Below are 25,544 nucleotides of genomic sequence, written 5' to 3' on the forward strand. Positions count from 1 at the left end.
ACTCGCGGCTGGGCTGGGCAGGATGCCAACAGCAGCACTCCGGCTCCTCTGACAGCGAAAAGTACCAAAAAAAAAGAATAAAAGACACCCCTCTCCCCCCCCCCCTTTTTTTTTTCTACTTCTCCCCAATAAGCGTCGTTTTCAGTATTCTCAGTGTGGCCTCAGACAGAGCAGAGGCACTTCTGTCCCTTTAAAAACTCTCATCTATTAACACCTAAATTGTTCTTACTTGGTTCAAAACAGATTTTGAAAGGTTTATTACAATATTGGTTTTTTTTTAAAAAAACCTCTTTTTCTTTTCCCCTCCCTTCTCCTTTCCCTTCCCCACTTTTAGGCTCTTGCTTTCAGCATTAAAGGACCATCCCTTGGAAAGTACTCCTGGAAACCTTTCTTCAGTGTATTTTTAATACCATCCATAAATGGTATAAAAAATGGGATGAGGGTTTTTCCCCAAATAGGTACAGGAGAGAAGAGAAAGCAAAGAAAACAAAGTTTTCTTCCTTTTTTTTTTCCTTTTCCCTTCAGACAGGTGATCTGGATTAAGAACAAAATAATTTATCTTCAGTTTTTCTAACACAGGGGTAAAATGTGTCCAAAAGTAGTGCATTCATTTTGGATAAAAATGGAAGCAAGAAAAGCTTCAGATCATAAAATTCAGATCCCGGAACACAGTTCCCATACTTAATAAGATGTAATTTCTTATGGTTAGAAAAAACTATTCCTATACTCTTGACATGATATCTTAAATATAGGCTTAATATAGAAAGCCAGAATTGTTTCCACAATGAGTTTTTTTTCTTTCATATTCTAAGAATAAAAGTGTTCACTTTCAGTTTTTCTAACATAGAAGTAAAATAGAGCATATTTCTCCTCACAATTCACATGTACACCAGTCTGTTTGGACAGTGATAGCTGAGTGCAAACCAAAAACCATGTCTGCTTCCACATCAGAGGGTCTAAACATGATGTGCCTCTGGAGAAGCACTCTGTAAAGTCTCCTGGGAAGCAGCAAATGAGTGGGAAAGGTAGGTGAAAAGAGTGGGTTATCAGCCAACAAACCTTCAGATTTCCTTGGGAAGGCTGATATAAATAAAGAATGTTAACCAGGGTTTAGATAGGTGATTCTTGCCTCACTTTCATCTCTGTATTCCAAATGTCAGATGAAAAGTGTGTATGGCCTGATTGCAAGCTGTAGTAAAGTCATTGCAAACAATTCAATTATTTAGCAAAGGGAGGAGAAAATTTAGTTGTTTCAAGCACTAATGGAATTTTAAAGTATTAATAAATAAATATTTACAATCGAAGTTGGTAAGTGTTTGATAAGTAAACAATCCTACAATTAGAATAGCACAAAGCAATTTATTTTACTTACTCCTAAAGTTAAAGTGAAAAGTCTTTTGAAATTGTGTGAACAAATTCAGATGTTTCTTTCCTGGTTCAGATATCAGACTTGAAAAAATTCCAGCTGTGACAAATTTACGAGAGGTATACATAGTAGGTATAAAAGCAAATGCACACAGCTATTGCTTAATTAAACAAACATCTCATTTGGGGTTCTGTGAAATCTTGGTAATAATTCTTTGTAGTCTGCTGCTGCTGTTAGGTTTCCCAGCTCTCCCCGTCTGTCCCACTGGGCTGACATTTGCTATGAGTCAAGCAATGGTTTGCACAGGTGAGAATCTCCCAGGTTTTATTTTGCATCCATCTTCTTTCAAACACTCAGCCTGCATGTGAATAAAGTGGGAGGATCACAAAATATTAATTCACACTGTTGGTGTTTAAATCCAACATTGGCTCTCCAGACTCCTGGGCCTATTTTGGAAAAAGTGCCACACTCCAAAGTACATTCAGAAGCAAAGCTCTCTCAATTACATAAATGCAAGAAAGAGTGCTGGCTTTCAGGGGAAGATGCTTCAATATGAATGGAATAATAAAATATTCCTTCAGCCAAAGGACGAGAGAGAAGGACTTGGCGCCCCACCGAGATGATGCAGCATTGTCAGTGTGGTTTCTTCAGACTATACAGCAACCATTGTCTGTCTGCCTCTCAGACCCCCTCTCAACAGTTTGCTTAACCCTTTGATATTTTCAACCACACTCTGGGGAAGCAGATGTCTTCGAGAAATGAAAATCACTACAAGTTAAGTGTGGACTGGGGGAAGGAAAACTGAAGCATTTGCCATTTGTGGGGGAAAGGATGCTGTGTGAGTGTGGTGGATGAGTGAGACAGAGCCAGTGTGGGTTTCAGCAAATGCTGCTGCTTGCCTGACTGCTGCTCTGGGACTGTGGGGAGAGATGAGGGTGGTGTGCAGGGAAAGAGGGAGCATTGCAACTCATTGATCTTCATGACCACATATAGAGATGAGCTGGAGTCAGGATGGGCATGGAAAGGGCAGCACTTGCTAGGCAGCCCAAATTCCTTCATTTTTTTGTGCTGCTCAGTGGATAACTTGTTTAATCCAATGGCAGGATTTTCAGTGCACAGGCAATTAGCCATATATTTTTCCTAGTCATTGACTTTACTGGTAAACCTGGATCACGTCTGTGTTCTGGGCAGCACTTCATTAAATTTGACCTGTCTGGTGATGGGAAATTGGAATAGGTGGTAAAAGATGTTTTGAGACAAGCTGAGGACTGCTGTGCTTTCAGAAAGAGCCCTGGTACACAGTGCAAACTTTGGCTCTCTTTTGAAGCTGTATTCAGTATTGTGCTAGAAGTGAATGTGACCCGCAAGGGTTTGGAGTGCCTGCCTTGGCAGCTGGGAGCTCACACCCAGCTAAGCACACAGCCCCTTCACAATAGTTTTGCCACAGAAACAAAACCAGGAACAACAAAGAGTGCTCTGCTGACAGGTGAGGCGACTGCCAAGGAACTATCTTTGGAAAACCCAGGATGTCTGAATCTACATCCCAGCAACAAGGTACCAGTGGGACCCAAATGCAATGACACCTTGTAGCCTATAGCATTTGGATGAAATGCAGACTGGCTGTTTCTTCAGATGCTGGATAAGAGGATGAAATCTAGGGAATATTTGGAGTCCTCTCTGGAAGGGAAGAGCAGATTCCCTGTTTATCCTAGACTAGAAGTTGTCTTTGGCTCTGGCAGCTGTGCTCAGCTGGGCTTGGTGGGACATGCAGGCAGCTGGCTCACCTGCAGCAGGGTCTGCCAGCTTCCTGATTTCTGCCTCTCAGGGATGTGTGCTCCCTGTGGGAAGCATCTGCAGAGCTATCGAGAGCAGAAGCAGTGCAGGCAGCCTGAAACACATTCCTCCAACTCGGTTTCTCAGCAGAGAACTTATTCCAGAGCTGTACTTCCCCTTGTCTGTTTGCCCCTGCCATTGTGGGGCTGACATCTTACAGGGCAGTCCTGCTTGGTCCCTTATCATGGGAGCATGAGGAACGATCATTGCCCAGCAACACCCATCGATAACAGTGAATAATAGCCAGGAAGGGAGGCAGACAGCAGTAGGAACATGCTCAAGAGAAGTGCTGTAATTCTTGGGACAGGGCGCTTCTGCAGAGGAGGAGGAGAGTTGCAGGGTGGACAGGAGGGGGGGTCCTGTAACTGCTGATGCTCTCTAGAGCTCAGCAGCTGGAAAGAAACATTGGCTAAGGATGGTCAAAGCTGGGAAGGGAAAAAGGCAAGGAGGGAAAAGGATGAAGTGAAAAGAGCTAGGAGCCACGCTGGAGAGCATACAAACAGCATGCTGACTTCTGATGCATGAGGCATGAAGGAAACAGACTGTGATTGACTATGTGGACCATCTGGGTGATCTTCTGGATTTCAACTGTCCCGGTAGGTGCCCAGATGTATTTATTCCCGTTTGCATGGAATCACTGTTATCTGAGTAATGCTGAGCACCTCTATTTCATGAAGTTGTGGTGTCTCTGTTTAAAAAGATCTGTGTAGAACCTGGGATTTTTTAATTTTCTTCTTGCTTTTGCTGCTTCCTGCACTAACTGACAGTGGCTAGATGACTAGATGCTGGAGTCCTCAGTTTCCCCACCTTTATAAAGACAGAAGTGTTACTAGCACACTTTGACAAACACAGCAGGTGCTGTGTTGAAGGAGAAAAGATTTAACTCCATTCAGAGAAGCTTTACTGATTTACACCAGCAATCAATCCCTTAAGGAGCAATGCCCACATCTAGCAGTGCCTCCCTGGACTCAGATTGAAGGAATGTGAAGCGATGTTTATATACCACAAAGTTTGTCTTATTTTTTTCACCTTTATCACTTTACTGAGATTTATGTGGCAGATTGTCACTGCTGAGCTACAGGTGCTTGGATCAGTCAGAAAGGAGAGTGAATCTGGGCTGTGATCTCCAGGTGCAGCTCAGGTTATTCAGATTTTGAATGCATATAAAACAAGGGGTGAAATATGTCTACCTTGGGTGTGAGAAGTTAGGATAGGATCAAATCACTGTTTCATTGCAACAAATGGAAAAATCAATTTATTTGTCCCAGTAGGGAATTTGGCTCCAACTGTGAGAAAACCTGAGCTCTGCCTAGACATTTTAATTGCAGAGTGGATGCAATCTTCAAACCTTTTGCCTTTTGATCATCTTCTGCAATAAAAATTGTGACTGTGATGATTTTCTTGTAATTTTGGTTTCTTGTTCTTAGTACTACCTAAAGGACTTTGTAAATAGATGTCATTGCTCAGGGTGTCCCAAACAGCACCTATTTCTATTGGTTCTTCTAATGATTGAAAATACCTGTTTTGATTTTGCCAGGCATCTTTTGCTCCTTAAATCCTTAAATGCTTATTATACCAAATCCACTTATTTTAAAATGAAATGGCTGTGAATTCTGGATAATGTTTAGATTCACTCATTTCACACTTTAAAAACTGTGTTAGCTGTTGCTGTCAATGTTGCAGAATTTTGCCTGTTCTAGAGATCTATTAATCACAGTTATCTCTGTTTGGAATGGGATTGGTATCTTGTCTTTTAACAAAATATGAAGAGGGTTTTCTCTCTGTCCTGGTTTCAGTTGGGAGAGAGTTAATGATCCTTTTAGTAGCTGGTGAAGTGTCAAGGAGATCACAACTGTTTCAGGGAACTGTTTAGGAAGAGACATAGAAACGGCACGTAGAGGAGCCCCTTTTCCTCCTCGCTCTCCAGCAGTGGGGGCAGGCTGTTTGCTCCCACTTGTGGATGGTAAACACGAGTGAGACTGAGCACAGCTGCTGGCAGAGTGGGGTTATCCGGCCGCGCCATGGGAAGCGGCTTTCGCATCGCTCCGCAAACATCCGAGCGCGCGCACCCAGCCTGCCCCCTCGGATGCCTGTGTTGGCACACACTGGCTCAGGGACAGGGCTGGTGGAAAACAAGGTCTTTAAACCCACGCCTGGAAGCTCTCTGCTTTCCCTGGGCTTAAAATCCTCTTAGTTGCACATCTATTCCCAGGAATGGTATCCAGCTGATTAGAAGGATAGGGTGGACATCACTTTGTGGGGTAAAACAGTAATTGTAAGGCACTGCCTGTGCTGTACTCCTGCTTGAACAACACATTTAGTGTAAGAAAGTAATGCTGTATCGGATCATCAGGGTGATCTTCACAACTGTGTGTGCTAAAAGTGTGTGGCCTCACTCTAGCTGTAATGAAATAACACAGAATTTAAATTTTTGTAAAACAAAAACTTTCTTAGGACCCACATTTCTTAAAGAAAAACAGTGCCCACACAATGTAAAGGCTTTTTTAAGATGGAGTATTCCCCTGTTTCTGAGATCATTGTTAACATGTTTCCTTGCATTTATTTTTGCACATGTTCAGTATCATCTTAGCAACCCAGACTGGTTCTGTTGGCCACTTCAAATGCTCAGCATTCAAATCCTGGCATCAGAAGAGGGTTTCTCTCATATAAAGTCTTTGCATGTGTGATTCCAGAAAATTTATTACATTGTGCAAAACCAGGTGATTTCTAGTTCATTTATTTCATGACACACAAAGACAAGGGAGGAGGATACTGAAGTTAAACACAAGTTTACACACCAGACCAATTAGGTGAGGTATGATAACACTGCTGAAAAGATCAAACTTTGTTCAGAAATACAATACTCAAAAAATTTCCAACCAATATAGTGGGAATATTGTCTCTAATGTCTGGTAGCTAAAATTTAATTGTAGAAAAGTAATAGCTCTCATTACAAGGTTTTCAGGGATTGTTCTTTCTCCAAAATCTAATCTGAAAGTGATCAGCAATACTACAAGATTTATTAGGTTGAGCAGTAATGTTATGCTGCAGGGTTAACTTTCTTGAACAAAGAACATATAAACAAAGTCTATCTGATAATTTTCAACTAATAGAGCCTGATGACTGGCTTCTAATCTCTTCATGATGCATGTACATACGTATGCCTTTATGTATATGTACATAAAAGTTCCACAGTGAGAATTTATAGAGATTTTGGGTTTATCCATTAGACAGAATTTATCTAATTCATTATAATGGGCATTCACTTACATTCAGGTTTCTTGTGTAAAAAGAATAGACACTGGTAAAAATACCCTGAAAAGGGTAAAAATCCTTTTTTTCTGAACAACATAACTGTTAAGACGTTGTCCTGCAAATAATTTTGTAATGATTTTCAATATTTGTCATTTTAATGGTCTGTAGCTGTTCGGTTTTTTCACTGTTTTTGGTCCAGCTGTATTAAACATAAACACACATTTAATTGCTACATCAGGATTGAGTGAATATTAACATTCCCACACGGTTTTATGAGAAAGGAGGCTGGGAATATATGAAAATGACCTTAGGACAAATTGCCATCTAGGTTCTCATGAAAATCTGGGTGAGATTCTGCTTTCAGGTGGGCTCCTGCAGCTACCAGATGGTAGCAGGGAAACAGGCTTGGGTGGTCTGCCACCAGTGGGCATATTTGGATCACTTTTGCCCAGGAAAATGACTTGCCAGGTGTATGGTTTAACACAGCCATGGGTGAGTGATTAATTCTCTGTTACTCTAGGAGACTCCAGCAGTGTCCTGGATGTTTCTGCAGTCTTTTGGAAGAGCATCCTGTTCATGTACTTAATTTAGCAGAATAACACATTTTTCTCAATGTCAGTAATGTCAGCAAAAGGGAGAAGACATAAACGCAGTCTGTGTTCGCCTGCTGCTACTACAAAAATGAAGACTAAACTGGGAAAATTGTCTGTGTTTCAAGGAAATATTGCTCACAATCAAGTGATAAATTTGCATGGGGAATATGAGCATAAAAAGGATAGATTCTGTTGAGATTTTATAAGTTTTAAGAGGAAAAGTGATTCCACTGCTTTTAAAATTTGTAGATCAAAGCTATTCCACCTGTCTGTGACCTTCTGAGTGTCCTGAAAAGGGAGGAAGAAAAGTGTGTGGAGACTCTTTCCCTGGAGGCAAGGAACAGAACGACTGAAAATGATCTGCTCCTGAGCTCAGGTAAAGGCTGAACAAATGCACACGATAAAACCTGCTATCACATGAACTGGGGGCCTCAAATTCAGATACCCTGGCATCCCTTCCCATAGGAGGTATGCACTTAGAATACATCTCTCCTTTAAGAGCAGAAAAACAGGTAAGATCTGTTACAAGGCTTTGAGAGTGGGATTTTGACCTTACTGTGACAGGAAGAATTGTGGGAACTTTCTAACCCAGTTGCTTGACTGCAATCCTCACAACTAGGGAACACACCAGCAACAAAATCTTGCAAATTGCAATAATGTCTTCTTGGAAAAGGATAATTTAAAAAGTCACCCTGGCAACTGCAAATTTACTTAACTATATTTACCTTAAAAATCAATGAAGACCAGCAGCCAACATTTCAATCACGTGGCTTGAAGGTCTTCATTGCTTCCTCCTTGTTCCAAGTTACTGTCACCTAACAGAGTTCTTGAATTTCAGTGAGGATTTATCATCATACAAAGGAGCTTTTTGGCCTGGGAAAGTTGTGGTACTGAGTCCTCATCATGTAGACAGCTTTGCTTTCACAGCTGAGCAACAGGGGTCATGTGCAAGAGATTATTAAACCTTGCCTGTGAACTGCATGTTATTTCCCCCAGGCAGCTGCTGGGTCAGCATCTCAGAGAGAACACTGGGTGTAGGCAACACAAGTGACTATTTTTAGTGTGTGACCAGCCATCATCACTGAGGATGGGGTTGTGTCACTCACAGAATCCTGCAGACTGAACTGATTCTGGGTGACTTTTGTGCACTGTAACATGGGCAAGGTTCTTACCCAGCATGAGAAGGGAAGGAGCTCCCATAGATGTGCTGTATGCAGGCTATCCTGCCCACAGATAGGCTGCCACGTGGAGCTAGAGTTACTTAAGGTGTTTTCTTAGTTTCAAAGCCTTCCTCTCTAACAGAGAGTGTTGGAGACACAGAACAATTTCACTATGACCTGGCCCAAGGACAGAACTCAAGAGGGAAGGTCCATTGCCTGGTTTCTTAGGATGCCTTGCATTTTTCTCTGTTACTGTTTTATCCCTGTCCCTTGCAGACTGATGGGTGTGAGCACAGCTTCAGGGCAGTACAGCCACATGGCAGTGACAGGATACCTTATGGCAGACATCCAGGTACTCCACAAGGCAGATCTGCATGTAAGAACTAATAAATCAGTATAGTTTATTTCCTTCAGTGAAGAGCAGGTTGGTTTGTCAGACTATTTCTTTTTCTGCTTTGATCCTGTGATATGGCTCTAACGTTCAGCTCTGTGTTTCCTTGGCACCAGAGCTCCACAGCAGATGCAGACAAGTAAAACTCCACAGGACCATGCTAGTGTGTACCTGCAGTAGCATTAGCAGGCAGTACCATTTTACAGATGGTCTTGCTTTATCTCAGTCAAATAGTAGCTTCTCAGCAGAGACTTAATCCAATTTTAAACTGGATCCACACCTTAAAATTCACCCAAGGCCTTTCATTATTGGAATTTTTAAATGGGATAATTCTACCTAAAATTCTACCAAACTCTAAGAGAGGTTTGTTACCTTGGTAAATTAGGGAGTAATGCTTCTATTCTGGGAAATAACACACCTGAAAATACCTCCAGCCTTTAAGGTATCTGCATGCCTGTAGTCCCTGTGGAGAAAACCCCATACAAGGATTTCAGTTTGAAGAAGAGAGAAACAAAGCTGAGGAATTCAGTGCAGACCCTTGGTGGGTCATGCAGGGAGGAATAAAGGTGGCTTTGCAGGGTGTGGGGCACCTTTCACACCTCATCCTTCCTGCACCTGCCCCAGAAGCTTTGACTGGCACAGGCAGGAAAATGGAAAAAGCAGGGGACAAGCTCCCACCATGCCATCTCTGCTGCAGTGCTCACTTCTCTGTGAAGATGGCACAAACAAAGGAATTCATTGCTGGGGAATCAGGCACCAAGTACCTGAGCAGTGAGTGTTTCTTATCCTCCAGCAGTAAAAGGGAAAAGGGACTCTGCCCTTATGGTAACATTAGCTTGGGAAAGGGAGCAGTGTAATATTAACATAACCCAAGTCACAGTTATGGTCTTTTTAGGGCATGAGTGAGGACAAGGAAGTTCTCTTGGGAGCAAGGAGCAGGGCAGAGAAGCTACTGGAGACCTGGAACCCCTGATCATGTATTGCTGCCAGGAGAAAGCTCTGAGTGCTGCTTGAGGGAGATCCCAAAGAGCACAGGGCTCTGTGAGGGAGATGTTGCTGTGCTTTGTCTCCACCCTGAGGCTCTTTATCTAGCCAGGGGTGGGAGACTCCAGCATTTATCCATGAGGACTGGCAAGAAGCTCACCTACAGGAGGAGTAGCTCAGCTGGTTTTTGTTTTCTCTTCCTGGATGGAAACCACCCAACATCATAATTTTGCCAGGATTTTCTATACATTGGGTCTGATTTTTATGATTTTTATGCCCATGGTGTTGACATGAAGGTTCGATAAACCAAACAATGCAGCATGTTAAGTCATAAATATCACCCAAGGTGAAGCTTTGCTTGCCTTTAAACTTTTGCTTTGAAGTAAATCCTTTCCAAGACTTAAAAACATTGGCACAGGGAGGACACCAGGGCTGAGGTGCTGCCCTGGCTGTGAACAGCTCTGTATTTTCAGGGACTAGGACTGTCGCACAGAAGGAAATCAATACATTTCTAGAAATGTAAATATTTTTGTCAGGCTAATGGAGGCTGGCCTTATAAAGCATGAAGTGTTTGAGGAGAGTGCTTGGTCAGCACTTCCTCCCCTCAGCTTTCAGGGAGCATGCAGGGCAGACGGCACAGGTCTGGATACAGCAGGCACAGAGTAGTCCTGACATGCCCCAGTGGCCTTTTCCCCCCTGTTTTGTTGCAGAAACCTCAAAGCAGGCTGTGCTAAAACCATTGACAGGGAGTGGAGGCAAAAGGGAATGAATCTGAATGATTTTAGCCTGTACCTGGGGAAGAGCAAAATAAGAAATGGTAGGATTGCAGTTTCCCTTTGGTACAAAGAGATCAAATGTAGGTCTTCTCCACTAACACTCTGCATCTCAGGCCAAAATTAATCCATGCCAGCATCCAGCACCAGAGCAAGATGTCTAAGTAGAAATCACCATCATACTCTGCTCCACTGGCCACCAGATGAGCTCCCTGATGCATCTCTACCAGCCCTGCCAGAAGGCAATGCAGTCAAGCTGAGGGTGCAGCTGGAAAAGTCTCCCTCCCTCCCTGACTGTGAGAAGGGACCATGACAAGCTCATCCTTAAAATAAGCACCAAACTGAAATGGGGTGAGTCTGGGCAGCCAAGCTCAGTGAGTGGTCTGATAGCGTTGTTCACTTCACTGCAGCCTGAGCACAGTGAAAGAGGGAAGTATTTATGGTAATAAAAAGAAGACATTGATGCTATTCCTCTCTATCCTTTCCCCGGTATGATGAGACTAGTTCAACTGGTTAAAACATAGTGCTCTATAGTGCTAATAATGCCTAGGTTGTGGGTGTGATCCCCAAATGGGCCATTCACTAAAGAGTTGTACTCTCTTTGTGGGTCCCTTGCAACTCAGAATAGTCTGTGATTTAAGTGATCTGTGGTTTAAGCATCATTCTGAAGCTTTTTAAATTCCTAGTCACAGAATCACAGAATGGGTGAGGTTGGAAAAGACCTATGGATCATCTGGTCAAACCTCCCTGCTCAAGCAGGGTCATCCAGTTGCATTTTTTCATATTTACAAAAATATTATGTAAGGAAAACATTAGAATGACTCAAAGTGAAAGCTTTAGAAAGACTGAAAATAAGTTTAAAAATTCCCATCTGATTTCTTTCATCTTTCCAGGGCCACTCAGTAGTTACCAGCAAACAGTTAGGTAGCAAAAGACCTGATGTGAAGTTCAGAATGACTCTAATTGCTATTTGTGTGTCTAGTAGAGACCAGTGGGATCAATGACAAGACTGGGACCAGTCTGGGAGCTTGCTGGGGCTGGTTTGAAGCAATCAGGACCTTCTCTGTCCTATCCAGGTCTCAGCAGGACATGGTCTGTCTCATCCAGCTTGCTTTTCGGAGCACTGAGCATCTTTGTTCCTGTAGCTGCCTTGGTCCATGGGAGATGCTTGGAGATGTCTCCCAGTGTTTCATTGCTGGAAGAAGTTTCATGGTGTTATGTCCCTGGGAGATGCTCTATGGTATTCCCTTGTTGTCCCCCCAGGCAGATGTGCTGGAATGTGGGACAACATGAGCTGCTGGCCTTCATCCACTGTGGGACAGACTGTCAATGCTCACTGCCCTGAATTCTTTCAGATGCTGACTGGGAAAAAAGGTAATGCTAAAATAATGCTTTTCTCACCCAGATGTTTTTTTATTAAACACTTATTTATTAAACACTTTATTTTTTATTTCTTTACAAAGATGCCACACTCAGGTCTGAACTTGAAATTAATATTTTTCCCTCCTGCTTTTGAAGAACAATAGTTACTTAGCAGGTCTGTTTCCCCCTCTAAGGTGAACATGAAAAAGCTTGGAATAAAAGTAGCAAGATCTTTTATCTGTTTCCCCCTCTAAGGTGAACATGAAAAAGCCTGGAATTAAAATAGCAAGATCTTTTAAGTGTTTGTGTTTTCTAGACAGATAGAAAAAAGTGCAGGAATTAAATGCTATCCTGAAAAGCAGGTTTTTAGCATGGTTTCTCAAGGAAAAGTGTTTTCTCCACTCAACTTTTTTGTATTCCTGTCTTTCCCTTTTAATAACTCCTAGAGCCAGTGGCTGGCCCCAGAGAAGCTTGATGGGGACAAAACTTCACACAGCATTAGGTTCACATGAGTTTTGGCAAAACATCCAGCTAGGCAGGCAGAAAAGATCCCTTTTTTTGCTTTCATTAAGAGGAAATCTGCTCTGGAGATTTCTCTCTTGCCTGTGACAGGATCCATACAAGCGACACAATCTCATGGAAATTCAGGTTTCATGGCTCACCAAACAATTCACTCAAACAGAGGTGAGCTCAAGCAATGTTTTTTGTCCTTTTTTTCTGGGATATCTAAGCTAGAAATGAAGTGAATTTTACTCCCAGTAGACTACAGTAATCATGAGCTATTAAGTAAGCCTGCTTTCTGTTCATTTCTGCTTTTCAGTAATGCCGAAGAAATGTGTTTATGTTTCTCTTTCAGGAGTTAATGATTCAAATGAGAAGAGGGCTTTGCATTCTTCAGTTATAGGGCACAGATTAATGAGGTCCAGTACTTACAGAAAAGCAGACAGATTCATTTTATGAAGGGAGGAACAGGAGACAAAGTATTAGATTGTCTAATAAAGATTACATAACTCAAAGGAGAAGCACTTAGTGCTCTTTAAATGAAATCAGACATGAGCCACTCAGATTAAAATAAAAACCTTGCTACTTTCTGTACACACGAACATTGTCTGCCCTTTGAGCCCTTTAAGCTGGTTTAAAGCCAAAGGATAAACTACACAAAGGCTTAGATCGCTGAGGAAACCATCCGTCTGGCATCTACTTCAGCAGAGTGATCCCGGCCCTCAAATGTAGGAACTGAAATCCCTGCTGGTCCAGCCACTAGAGGGAACTGCTCCCTGCCTCTGGCCTCCTCACCGGGGAAGAAAGCAGGAATTTGTACATCCAAAGGTCATAATTACATCTCAGATGTTCACTCCCTGATCTTGGAGATAGTCAGCTTAAACTTTAGTTGCCCTCTTTATCGAGAAGCTGATAAATAGTAATCAGAGTGACAGTGTTCAAAACAGAGCCCCAAGACCTGGTCCATCATCGTTAGCATCTTATTTCAGTCTCTGCATCTGGCATTTTGGGTCAAAGTCAGCAATAGTTTAACCTCATTCTCATGGCCACCTTCTTCTTTGGTTTTATACTGTGGTTGGCTTGTGACTCCAGAGTTTGTTTACTGCTACAGTCATTGCCCTGTTTGAAACAGTTTTGAAAAAGAAAAACAAAGATCTGCTCGCTTCAAAAGAAAAGAAAAGGTTTTCTCTCCTCACCACTTACAAAGCAGATGAGCAGCCACAAATGCCAAAGGCCCATATGTTAAGCCTTGTGGATGGCGCTGAGCTCTGCCCAAACCCTGGTCTCTGTGCCCACTTTTAGACTTGGATTTGCAGCCCAGACTGTCTGGTCCCTTTCTACATAGCAGACCAAAGAAACAAAATTATCTGGAACCGAGTAACAGAACTGAGCATGGTGTCTTAGGCAAGGAATGAAGGAAGGTGTGACAATCATGATGATTCAGAGGCAAAGGCCATATCAGATAGCCTCAGTCCCACAGCCATCCCTTTAGCCAGAGTTCCTACTTGCCTAGGCAATTCCAAAGTACCAGTAAACACCAAGCCAAATCCTTAGACAGATTGCAGACACCCAGTCTGCTCTGAGTGGGGCATGCTGCAGTTTCCCCAGTGTGTGTGTATAATAACCTATAACTCAGGAGCATTGTAAAAATTTTCCTTGTGCCCATCCATATGATGTGCCTGGCACAATCTCTTGTGCAATAGCATGTGCACACCCACACAGAACTTCACCTCCTCTTGTCTGATCTGCTTTGACAGCCTCGAGCACCAAACAGTCACAGGCATGTTTACAAGCACAGTGCTTTGCTCCAAGTTAAGTAAGTGTGTCTTAATAGCTGATGCTGAAGTAGAGAATCTCCCACCACACCACCCCCTTGCTGGGTGCCAAGATAGAAGCACCTTTTGGGAGAGCTGCTTCTTTCCTGTTGTTGCTGCACTGCAGCAAAACGTAGAAAACCTGGCTCATAAAGCAAGCCTGGCCTTTTCAAAGATGCAAAGTTGGAACAAGATGTTCAAAACAGCGTCAGAATAATAGTCTGATAAGGACACACCCAGAGCTCTTTCCACTCAGGGTTCTAAGCCTGTTTGCTGTGCCTTGCAGGTTTACAGAGGTGAGTTCAAATCAAGTGCAGACATGCTGTCAGGTCACCAGCATTAGCCCAGAGGTAGCAGGAGCCCTGATTCTGTCCTGACAATTCCAGCAGGGCTCCAAAGAGGATAAACCATTGCCAAACACTGCTGGATATGCATCTCCCTCAGTTCCCTCAGCACTGCATGGGTGTTTTGCAAGAGCCAGACACCCTAAAGTCCTCATGGCTAAATGTGTGGGAAAAAAATGGACTTTTATGGTGCCCTCTGGAAAGGCTTGTACTAAGAAGGACTGCTGGTTTCACATCTCCTTTAAATACCTGCTAGCATTGCCATCACTGCAACAAAGCCAGGATTTCACTCCATGTTTCTGAAGTATGATTCTTACCAGGCAGATCAATGTGATTAGGACAGTGGGAAGTTGTTTTACTTCTTTGTAAAAGTTTCTCTTCAGCACATAACATGCCTACTAGGGCCACTTTCTTCCAATGACATTGTAAGTGGTGTTGCCCAGGACTTCACACTTCCACTTTAGAGCCAAACTTAATGTAGACAAGTTCAAAACTATCCTGTTAAGCCATGTGCAGCTTGCTGGGCATTCATCTCACTCATCATTAGGAGTCTAAAAGTCAGACATCCCAGCAGAAAAGGGTCAGACAAACTGCCCTTTGTGGATACCAGTATGAAAAATGAGTTGAATTCTGCAAATGTCTATTTTTCTCTGAAGACAACTCCAACGGACACAGTTGGACTCCAGTACTCAGCTTTCCAGAAGCTGAGTTTAAGAGGGGAATTTCTTCCTAACCTTTAATTTGCAAGCAAACAAGGAAATCAACTGTGTAAAATAATGCCCAGTATAGGGAAAAGACTTTTAGTATTTATTTAAATCTTACTGAAAATCTGTGACCATCTACAGTTTTGTGTTCTATTTGGAGCATGACAAACCACAGTAAGGAGGTGGAAGCATTCAGCAGAGTATCAGGTTTGCATGGAGCTTGAATCTGTGACTGAACAAGTCATGTGTTTGCTGATCTTGGAATAGTGGCCAAGAAACACCAGATGTACTGAGCAGTATTATTTATGTTGCAATTTATAAAAACACATCCATCACAATCATCCCTGAGTGGGCAAACAATATTATGACCCACACAAGTACACTGGGCAAGTATCAACAGAATCAGCTCAGCTGCATTTTGCCTCCAGCTATGCAGAGAGCACTGCCTGGGGCAACACACTCTCCTGGCTCTTGAGGCAACCCTACATGGTGACTGAGGACAACAAAGATAAAACTGGAAATGGTCATAACCCATTCTGTGCTTTTTATTGTTACCACACAGGTTTTGTGTACCGAAACTGTACAAGTGAGGGCTGGTCAGAGCCGTACCCAAGACCTGACATTGCTTGTGGCTACAATGTCAACGACACCACCAACGAGGCCAGAGTGAGTCTGAGTGCCATGAGCACAGATCTGCTGCTCTGGGGCCCTGGGGAGAAACACTTTTAGGAGATACTGATTGATGTTGTGATTTAACACAGGTGGGGTTATTGCTATTGGTGGTTTTCAGCATGAATACTTCCTGCAAATGATTGGAAGTGGTTGCTCAAGGTGGAATTTCAGTAGCTGATTTTACAAGAAAATATATTCATTAAGAAGGAGGAAGGATCCTTCATTTGTTATGGGCTGATGTCTACCAGGCAGGCGAGGTAAAGATGTGATTATATGTTCCCCTGCAGCGTTCCTATTTCATGACCCTGAAGACCATGTACACCATCGGATACTGCACCTCCCTTGTGACGTTGATGATAGCTTTGGTGGTCCTGGCCTCCTTTAGGTGAGGAGACCCATCTCTGGTTTGTGCTTGGTTGGGACTTCTGGTCATCTCAGCTGACAAAATCCTTCTATTGACTTCCTGGACAAACTAAAAATTGAAGTATATCTGAAAACCTTTACAGAAATCAGTACAAAATTTATCTCTGAACCTGGTCTCCCAGAAAATGTCAGGGCTGCTCATTATATTGTGCTCTCCTTTTCTTTCCAAATCACAGCTGGATGCATGTTGCAAATGGCATTTGCACCAACTCCCTGATGAGGTCTTCCCATGATTTCAGTGTCCCTTGGGCAGAGTGTCTTTCCCCCTGCTGCTCTTTTCCCCACTTGAGGCTGTGGCTAAAACTTCGTTCTAAGTGCCACTGCACTGATTTGCAGTAAAGTGCTTCAGGTTTCTATTAGCAATCTGACATGCAGCTTATCTTCACTCATCCCTGTAACCTGGAATTTGTACTGTGCTGCTTATTCAGTGAAATAATTTCCCTTACAGTAAATGTCAGGGCGGCACCTCTGGGCAAAGGAAACCCAACTACTTTGCAAATTTATATTCAGGCTGCACAGCCTCTGGACACAGACTATGTGAAGATTTAATACAGAAAACACTGCAGGCACAAGTGCACTGTGCTGGCAGAATAAATAAATTCATCCAGGTGTGAATAAACACCTTGGGTTCATGTTACTACAGAAAGGAGAGAGGGAGGGAGGGATGCTAGAACAAGCATATTGGCATGAAGTCACAATTTTCCTGGCAACATTCAGCTTGTTTTAGTACCCAAGTGGAGCAGATATGACTGTAGCTTTTTAAGGTCTTCTCTAGGATATCCCTCTTGGGAAATGCATTAGTCTTCCTTTCACAAACAGAACAACACTGTTCTTCATTTGTCAGTTTATCACTACTAAGGATTGAAATCTGTTGTTTACAGCCACAGGTTCCTTACATTGGTGAGGAATGTCACTTCACTGGATCTCTCTCTTCTGTTTTTGCAGAAGGCTTCGCTGCACAAGGAACTACATCCACATGCATCTCTTCACATCATTCATTTTGCGAGCCTCATCCAACTTCATCAAGGATGCAGTCTTGTTTTCCTCTGAGGACACAAATTACTGTGGGGCATACACGGTAACCCTCTGCTCACCAGCTTGCTCCACCCCTCAATTTCCCAGCAGGATCCTAGCAGGATATTTAGTGTACAGGGAGGGAAATCTCCATCCCAGCTTTATGTTCATCATGAGGAGTTATGGGAGAAGAGAGGTGTGCTCTGCCCCTTCTCTGAGAACACATTAAATATTGCTAATTTACACTGCAGTGTGAGGCCTGATAATAAGACATGGCTTGCACTCAGACAGTCTGGGACCTCCCAAATTTTGAAATGTTTTTGCTTTTTTCTTTTTATTGGCAGCAAACTATTTTGAAAATTTGGGTGTGAGGAGGGGTGAGCAACACTGTAGATGATGGTGAATGGTTTAAACTAAAAGATAAGAATTAGGGAGAGGAACAAAAATAGGCTTGTTTTGTTTTGTTTTATTTTATCCCACTGGTTTTGCTGGGTATTTGCAGAAAAAAAACATTTTGAAAACATTTTAGTTTGTCTTTATCAACTGCTTTTCTTGGGAAAAAGAAAAGGATTGATAATACATTCATATCCTTCTCTAAGGTGATATTTGTGTTACTGGTACTAGGAAGATAGTAATAGTGAAATTCCCCTGGGACAGTAACCTGAATCCAAGTGTCCGTGACACATTCAGTTCTTCTAGTGAGGCAGTTGATTAATGCATTTAGGAATGCCAGCTCTGCTTTCTTGTCATGTGAACCCCTGTCTCGAGGACACCCATTTAGTCCCCTAATTGCTTTAAAATCTCTATTTGCCAAGATTAATTTACAGCTTGCTATCTCTGCTAGAAGGTAGGAACAAACCCAGGCAGGAGCTAATTATCCTCTCTTTCCTCAGGCTGGCTGTAAGCTCACCATGGTCTTCTTTCAGTATTGCATCATGTCTAACTACAGCTGGCTCCTGGTGGAAGGACTGTACCTCCACACTCTCCTGGTGATTTCCTTCTTCTCGGAAAGAAAGTTCCTCTTGTGGTTCATCGCCCTCGGATGGGGTACTGGTTCTCCCTTCAGTGAGGACAACTGGGTTTTTTCTGCCTTTGGCATGGACTTGTGAAGCAGTAACTGGTTTTTCCAATTGCAGGTGCCCCAGCGGTGTTTGTGGCTGCATGGGCGACTGCTCGGCAGCTCCATGAAAATATTGGGTAAGTGGTGTGGAGTGGGGAAGCTGGCATGCCAGGGGGAGCATGCAGGCCCTGTGCAGGCTGTTCCATGGGATCCTGCTCATTTCTAATTGCTGGGAGCAAGTAAATCAATCAACACCCTGCTGTGGTGGGAGCCTGCATCCTAGTGTGGGTGTGAGTAGAGAGGTACAGCTGAGCAACACGAGGAAAAGCTTCCAATTCCATTTGAGCATTTTCAAGCGTAGGAGGTAGCCTTCAGGTATGAATTCAGACCATATGTTTTCAGTATCTGTATTTAACTTCCTGAACAGTTAAACTTTGTTTCTTTATCTTCTCCCTTTCAAAATTTGAACAGTGTTTGTGCTTTAAGGGAGGGACTTGTTTCTGTCCCGTGCAAGTGGGCAGTTTTCTGTCAGACACGTTGTACCACTCAGTGAGAACAGGAAATTAGTTTTGCAGAAAAGAGAATAGGGGCCTATCTAAGGTGCAAAACAGACTAAACCTGTTTGAAAAGATACCAATGTTTTGATAACTGACTGCACCTTCTATTTTTACAGGTGTTGGGACATTAACACTGATGCCAATACCTGGTGGATCATTAGAGGCCCTATAGTTGTGTCTATATTTGTAAGTCTTTTCTGAGACAACCAGATTCAAACTGTATTTTCAAATACTGTGAAGTCACAGCTCATCTACTCAACATGCTTTAGAAGTGTGTTAATGAACTGATCTTAGGCATGTGTCTGAACTGGTGTGACCCATGAGTTACTGCTTAAGCAACTTCTGCTCAGCAGGACTTAGTAACTAATGCCCCAAAGCTAAATGCACAAGAAAAGCTAGAGTGTCCTTCCAAGAAGCAAGTGCCTGAAGAAGATCAGGTTTCCACATCCTGTTGATTTCACATGAACTTGGCTGTTTTGTGGAAGCTTGTTTTGGACTGTTTCAAGGAAAGCTCCGGAGGAGAAATGAGTGGCTCGACAGTTCAGTACAATTACTTTTGTGTCTTCTGGTCAATGCCTCTCTCAGCAAAGCCAAAACCAACTTGCTTTACATGACCATTGGCTTTTGTTTTCAGGAATGAAAACAGTTCACAGGCTGCACGCATCACATATTAGTGGGCAGCACTGAGGCACTGCTCAGAGAATTAGGGCACAGGCATTGGAAGTCAGAGTGAGCCTGCCCAGTGCAAGGCAGTAGTGATGACAAGAGCAGTTTGGTGTGTATAATACTCAGTACCTGTGTTTTGAGCATTTGCTGGTACTCTTCTTCAGAGCCTTAGGTACCAGGGGGTGGGAGCTGCTGCTTGGGATAGCTCTGCCCGATGAAGATGCTCTGAGTCAGACCGTGCTGCAATGACCTGTCTGAAACCCTCCCCCAAAAATTGGGTTTTCTCAATTTACTGACACCCCAAGGGTGTGAAACCTCAAGGGCTGGTTGAGGTTTCATCTCTGCAGTAAGAAGCATTTGGTTTGCAAAACACAAACTACAACACTTGCACACTTCTCAGAAAGCCAGGCAGCAGAGATGGTGGGTTAACGTTCTGCTCCTATTGACCAGTGAGCAACCTGCATCCCTACAAGACAAGCAGCAGAACGCACAAGTGACTTGGGGTCATGGCATTTATTTTTCTTTATGAAACAACCCTCATGCTAGGAGCCACTGAGTTATATATAAAAGCCAACGAGACCCAGGCAAGACAAAAAGCACAAGCTTAATTTGTCTTTTGGCAGCCTCCACCCGCTATCGCCTCCCAAGTGTCCTCAAATGCTGATCCTGCCTTGTTTAGCTACTGAGGGCAGAAGCCACCTGCGTGACTCTGCAGGTTTTCCTCAAAAGAGGCTTTACTCAAGCCCATAACCAAACCAACAGCCAGATCTTAAAAACCCAGATCTAATCTCTGTATTCCTCACAGCCTTCAGCAGTTGAAAGGGCAGAAAACCAGCACTGATAAACACCTTTGTGCTCCCAGGCTCTCGCTCATTTCTGCGCTGCCCGCGGGCAATTCCTCCGGGCAGGAATCCCAACGCTTCCCCTTCCCTTGTGGTTTTTATCAGTGAAAAGCCCTGGTCAACCTACACGGCTCTTCCCTGGCCTAATGGGTTAAAAATCCCAGCACACCCTGACCTGAACCTCCTTTGCTTCCCACCCCCCCTGAAGTATTTCTTTCCTTCATGCTCCCCACCTCTAGCTCCCCCCAGCTCTACTCCTTTCCTCCTCTCTCCCCAACTTCCGCGAATTTCCATCCCTCTCCAGACTCCCTCAGCGGCCACAGCTGCTCCCTTTCCATCTGGTAACTTTAAGGAACTCAGGCACTAGCTGTGTCTGTCCCATCTCCAGCAGACCCCGTTTTTTAGGGAGACTCACACCCCAGAGTGCTGCTGCCATGCCCCCAGCACGCTGGACCCACCATGAAGAGGATGCACCTCTGCAATGGTGTTTCCCGGCTCAGGGAAGGGTTAAGGGCCAGCCACAGAGCAGGGTGCTGCAGAAGGGACACAGCTCTGCAGGCTGGGCAAGCCAAGGGCAGATCAGCCCGAGGTCGCTCCCCACGGGACAGACAGACAGACAGACACGCTCAGGCGGCTCTACCTCCCCTGCAACTCCCACTCTTTGCCTGAGGGTCCAACGAGCAGAAACAGCTATTGCCTCATCTGCTCCCAAACTGAGCAGATCAGCATTTTTATCTGATATCCACCCTTCCAGAGGGGGAAAATGCAAAAGGAAGAACTCCAGTGTCGATTCTCTCCTCTCCCCACTTTTAACTATTCTGTCTCGTGATCCCAAACCACATGGAGTGTTTTTAGCAGGGAACAAAGAGCACTCGTAGTCCCAGTTGGCAAGTGATAGCTCCAGTGCTGCCCCTTTGCCGGCATCCAAAGTGGGGCCAGACTGTGCAGAGGCTGTCAGAACCCCACAGCCAGGTGTGACAAACCCCATGCTCCTGGTTTACCTGCCCTTTGGTGATTTGTCTGGATAACAAGCCCTGACCATCTCCATAACTAAAGCTGCAGCAAACCAGCAGGGAAAGCAGCCAGCATCCCAGCCCAGGGTGGCCGAGCAGGCTGGAGAAGCAGGAATAGAGACTGGGATGGGAACATGGACTGAGGCAGGCCAGACCCAACCCCTCTATTCTTTCTGCTCTGTCCAAATCCCCCAAAGTGGCTCTGCTGATACCTGCCAGTTACATAAGTGGATAATGGGTTTGTTGTTTGGTGGGTTGCTTTTGTATCCTTACTTTGTTTTTTTTTTTTTTTTTTTTTTCAGATTAATTTCATCCTCTTTGTCAACATTTTAAGAATCCTGATGAGGAAGCTCAGCTCCCCTGAAAAACGGAGCAGTGATTTCAACCAATACAAGTATGTCCCTTACATCCCTTATAAGACATTCAAGGCCACCTGAGCATTTCTTGCTCCTTCTACACCAGCTTTTCCCTTTTTTCTGTTTTCATTCTCAGGAGACTTGCAAAGTCAACACTCCTCCTCATCCCTCTCTTTGGGGTCCACTATATCATCTTTGCTTTTTTCCCTGAGGATGCAAACAGTGGCACAATGGAAATTCAGCTGTTTTTTGAATTGGCTCTTGGATCATTCCAGGTAATATCTGAGAAGCTATTATTTCTTTAAAATAAGAAAAAGAGGTAGAACATATAACTCTGCAACAGACTTGAGTTTCCAATGGCAAAGCCAAGCTGATTTCCCTTGAGATGCCTCATCCCCATTCAAAAGCTGAAACTGCAATCCTGTGACCATGGTTCTTTGGTTCTTTTATCTTTTAGGGCTTTGTTGTGGCTGTACTTTATTGTTTTCTTAATGGTGAGGTGAGTTTCGTGTGTATAACATTCTTTTTTATTGCTGAAGCATGCCTCGTTAATCAGTGGGATACATCCCCCAATGAATTACACGTTTTGTCTGAGGGTTTTCTTCCCAGCTACCTAACATCACTCTTGAAATTCCTCCTAGACCAGGCAAGCTTAGGTAATTGTATGCCAGATGCAAACTTCACCTCTCAACTACTGCAACCCTTTCATAAATCAGATAACATTATTAGCATCTGGGAACTGAGGGTGGGAGCACCATCCCTCACAGTCACACTGACAGCCGATGGTTCTGACGTATGACACCATTATCTGCCACCCCATCCATGGCTGCTTTATTTACTCAATCCTTAGGAGGGAATTTATCAAAAGCTATACCCAGTCCAAGTTTATTAGGATTCTTATAAGGTAAAGCTTTTGGTAGAGGGATTGCTTCCATTATAGTTGCATGACAACTCCCAGGCTTCTGGGCTAGAACTTGCACTCTGAAATGCTGCTGCTGGTAGAGGTGGGGGGAAACATACAAACATACAAACCTGGAAGAAGTAGAGCTAATTGGAAGGGAAAAAAAGGAAGCCAGTGCCTAAGAAAGTCACTTTGAAATAAAGGAGGGTTTTGAAATACTCAGACTGATCTGTCAACAGGGTTCAGAAAAAAGTGGTTTTGAAAAGAAATCTGCGGGGGTTTTTTTGTTACTTTAGAGTGCCAAAATGTCCTGGTTTTATATCTAAAATTAGAATTCTGGAAAATCTAAACCAAACACTTCCTAAGGCCAGCTAGATTCTGTGAACAGTTTCACCTGCAATTAAATAGAAAGTTGTATGGCTGCAACAACAGTATCACTAGAAGTGTCAAGAAACAGGTCCTACCTTAACCCCTTAAACTGGGGTTTAAATAACTAAGCCCAAACCTTGCCAAAGGTAACCCACTCTCCTTTTCCTGTTACCCTGCTTTCTGCAGTGCAGGCCTCCAACATAAACTAGCTGAACTAAGTATTTTGTGATCTTCCTACCTAGGTTCAGCTGGAAGTTCAGAGAAAGTGGAGGCAGTGGCATTTAAGCAAGCACTGGCGACAGCACCTCAGCACTTCAGCGAGTAATGGAGGGAGTGGCTTGACCCAAGAGATGCAGATGGTGAGGTCCAGCCCAGCAGAGCACAGGAGAGGAACCCTCCAAAGGTCAAGTGTGCTGTAATTCTGTGCACCTGAGGCTACCCCCACGCTCAGATACACATGGCTGAGTCCCATGGACTGAGCTGGGAGCCCTGTGTCCATATCCAAAGCGGGACTTGGCTGTGGATCAGAGGTTCTTGGAGCACATCTCTTCGTGTATATCCTGTGCAGCACCATGGTTATTCTGCAAAGCAAAATGGGCCAAAATATTATGCTCTTCCTTGAGTTTCTGCCCACAGTAATTTGTGTTTCTTTCTGCACCTGCTGCTACCTTAAATGTGACCTTCCATTTTCCATGTGGCTCTCCAGCGTATTCCAGGCTAAGTCAGGCTGGTGGTTTTTTTTGATGTTCATTATTTTTTTCTGCTGCAGAAGCTGGGAGGACATTGAATTTTATATGATGAAGGTTACATGCCAGCTTCCATGGGTTTGAAATGCAAAATTAATTATTCCCTAGAATTCATCAAGGTTCAAAGCCTCTCTGTTGTGGTGATGGATGAATGGATGATGGGCACTGAGAACATAAGGCACAACTGAGCTCCAGTTTCCTCTCTGTATATCCATTGCTCCAGTGACAGTAGCTCAGACAGGTTTTTGCCTTTGCCTCTTTTAGCGGTGGAGACCTTGGGAACAACAGTGGTCCAATTTGGATATCTGTATTTTGAATTGGTAACAAAGCTATCACAACATATTCCAAGGGTGACCAAAAAAACTTCAGTAAAATAGCTCATCCTTATTGTGTCTGTACTTCTGAGACTTGACCAGCTTGTATTTGAAGGGAAGAAATGAAAGCTCTTGAGACATCTGAAGGTCAATTGAACTGGACAGTAGAAACTATCTGGTGAAAAACAACACCATAGTGGCGACCAAAAATCTCTTTAGAGTCTACAGTCCCTCTGTGTACTGAAATCTGCAAGGCTGTGCACTGTAACAAGCTGTCAAAAAGTATCTAAGCTATCACAGCTTTATGATCTTAAGGACATAATTAAGCAGATTTCCATGTTTCGAGTAGGGAAGGGATAAAATAATTCATTTGACAAATGAAATCAAATCTCCTACTTGATTTTGTATCCACATTTCCCTAGTTGGGGTGATTTTTGGCTGGGTTTCTTCAAGGGAATAGATGCTTGAACTGAAAGCAAATGGTGTTTATCACTTCTCTCTCCTCCCGATCACCTCCAAGACATTGGCAAAACATGCATGGCATGTCAAATGCTGCCTGAGCAACATTCCCCAATCCCCTCTGCCAAAACTGCTCCAACGAGCTTTTAATCACACCAAATGCCTACATGGCAGGCTTCTGCCATTTTATCAGAAGACAAACATGCAGAGAAGTTCAAAGGATACATTCAAGCTTAAATTACCTGTACTGAAGCAGGTTTTTGAGCGATGTTAGCTCTCTTTGAAACTCTGAGATTCAGGAAAAAAATGGTTTTTTTTTTCACTGGCAGTGCTGACAGTTATCCCACAGCCTCCCTGGTGCTGCAGGTGCTGCAGGCAGCAGCACACGGAGGGCAGCCAGGGGAGGAAGGGCACTCAGCAGCAGGGAGAGCTTGGTGGTTGCTCCTGCCTGCCCTGCCTGGTTGGCTTTCTTGGCTCATGCAGGTCACCCAGCAGAAGGAGAGTTGAACCTCTTTACAACGAGGAAAAAAACAACGAGATGTAAAGCTGTAAATGGCAAGTGTTTCAAGGAATTCTTTAAACTTATATTTTTGGAAATAGCAAGGTTTCAAGTTGGCTTTGTCCTTTAAAAATCAGCCAGAACAAGTGGAAGGAAGAACAAAAGCAGGATGAGTCCCATGACCGAAGGAGAAGTGAAAGCCCCTCCCTGAAGGTTGGAATTAAACATCTCACTTTTTGCTGACTCACCCAAGCCAAGCAGAGCCTCCAAACTTGTCAGGGATTCACTCTGTCCCAGTGCATTTAGCAAGTCAGATACTTCCGAAAAAATGTAACCTTAAATTTTCTCTCTGGCCTAAGAATGAGACCAAGGAAGGTGAAACAACTTGTATGTTCCCTCTCTGAGAATTAAACATTCATCCTTCAAGCCAAAGCAGCTGTTTGTTTTAAATGCAAGTGCCTCCATCCAGCATAACTGAAGAAATACAGATTCAGAGATACAATAACATGTAATTAATTAGATCTGATGCAATTATTGGCTCTTACACAAGCCAGTGTAAGAGCTCAGCCCTGC

General features: G+C 43.6%; 1 protein-coding gene across 2 annotated transcripts; it reads left to right on the forward strand.

The window, feature by feature from the left end:
• Positions 1-3,605: 3,605 nt before the first annotated feature.
• On the forward strand, positions 3,606-25,397 carry SCTR (secretin receptor). Of its 2 annotated transcripts, none has more exons than XM_066553336.1 (13): positions 3,606-3,795; positions 7,297-7,423; positions 11,619-11,729; positions 15,643-15,746; positions 16,040-16,137; positions 17,121-17,253; positions 18,083-18,236; positions 18,326-18,386; positions 18,923-18,992; positions 21,630-21,721; positions 21,820-21,958; positions 22,141-22,182; positions 23,196-25,397. In XM_066553336.1, exons 1-13 carry the CDS (start codon positions 3,754-3,756, stop codon positions 23,370-23,372), a joined length of 1,350 nt encoding a protein of 449 aa, XP_066409433.1. In that variant the 5' UTR covers positions 3,606-3,753; the 3' UTR covers positions 23,373-25,397. The 2 variants fall into 2 exon arrangements, with proteins under 2 accessions (XP_066409433.1, XP_066409434.1); XM_066553337.1 differs by having other exon boundaries at positions 23,202-25,397.
• The last annotated feature ends 147 nt before the right edge of the window (positions 25,398-25,544 follow it).

The sequence above is a fragment of the Molothrus aeneus genome, chromosome 7 (assembly GCF_037042795.1).
Source record: "Molothrus aeneus isolate 106 chromosome 7, BPBGC_Maene_1.0, whole genome shotgun sequence".
Taxonomy (NCBI): domain Eukaryota; kingdom Metazoa; phylum Chordata; class Aves; order Passeriformes; family Icteridae; genus Molothrus; species Molothrus aeneus.

Excerpts from the sequence above, each read along its gene's own strand:
- SCTR (XM_066553336.1), top strand. The coding sequence starts at position 3,754 with ATGTGGACCATCTGGGTGATCTTCTGGATTTCAACTGTCCCG. Across the intron at positions 16,138-17,120 it reads GTGGTCCTGGCCTCCTTTAG|AAGGCTTCGCTGCACAAGGA; the intron begins GTGAGGAGACCC and ends CTGTTTTTGCAG. Across the intron at positions 18,993-21,629 it reads CTATAGTTGTGTCTATATTT|ATTAATTTCATCCTCTTTGT; the intron begins GTAAGTCTTTTC and ends TTTTTTTTTCAG.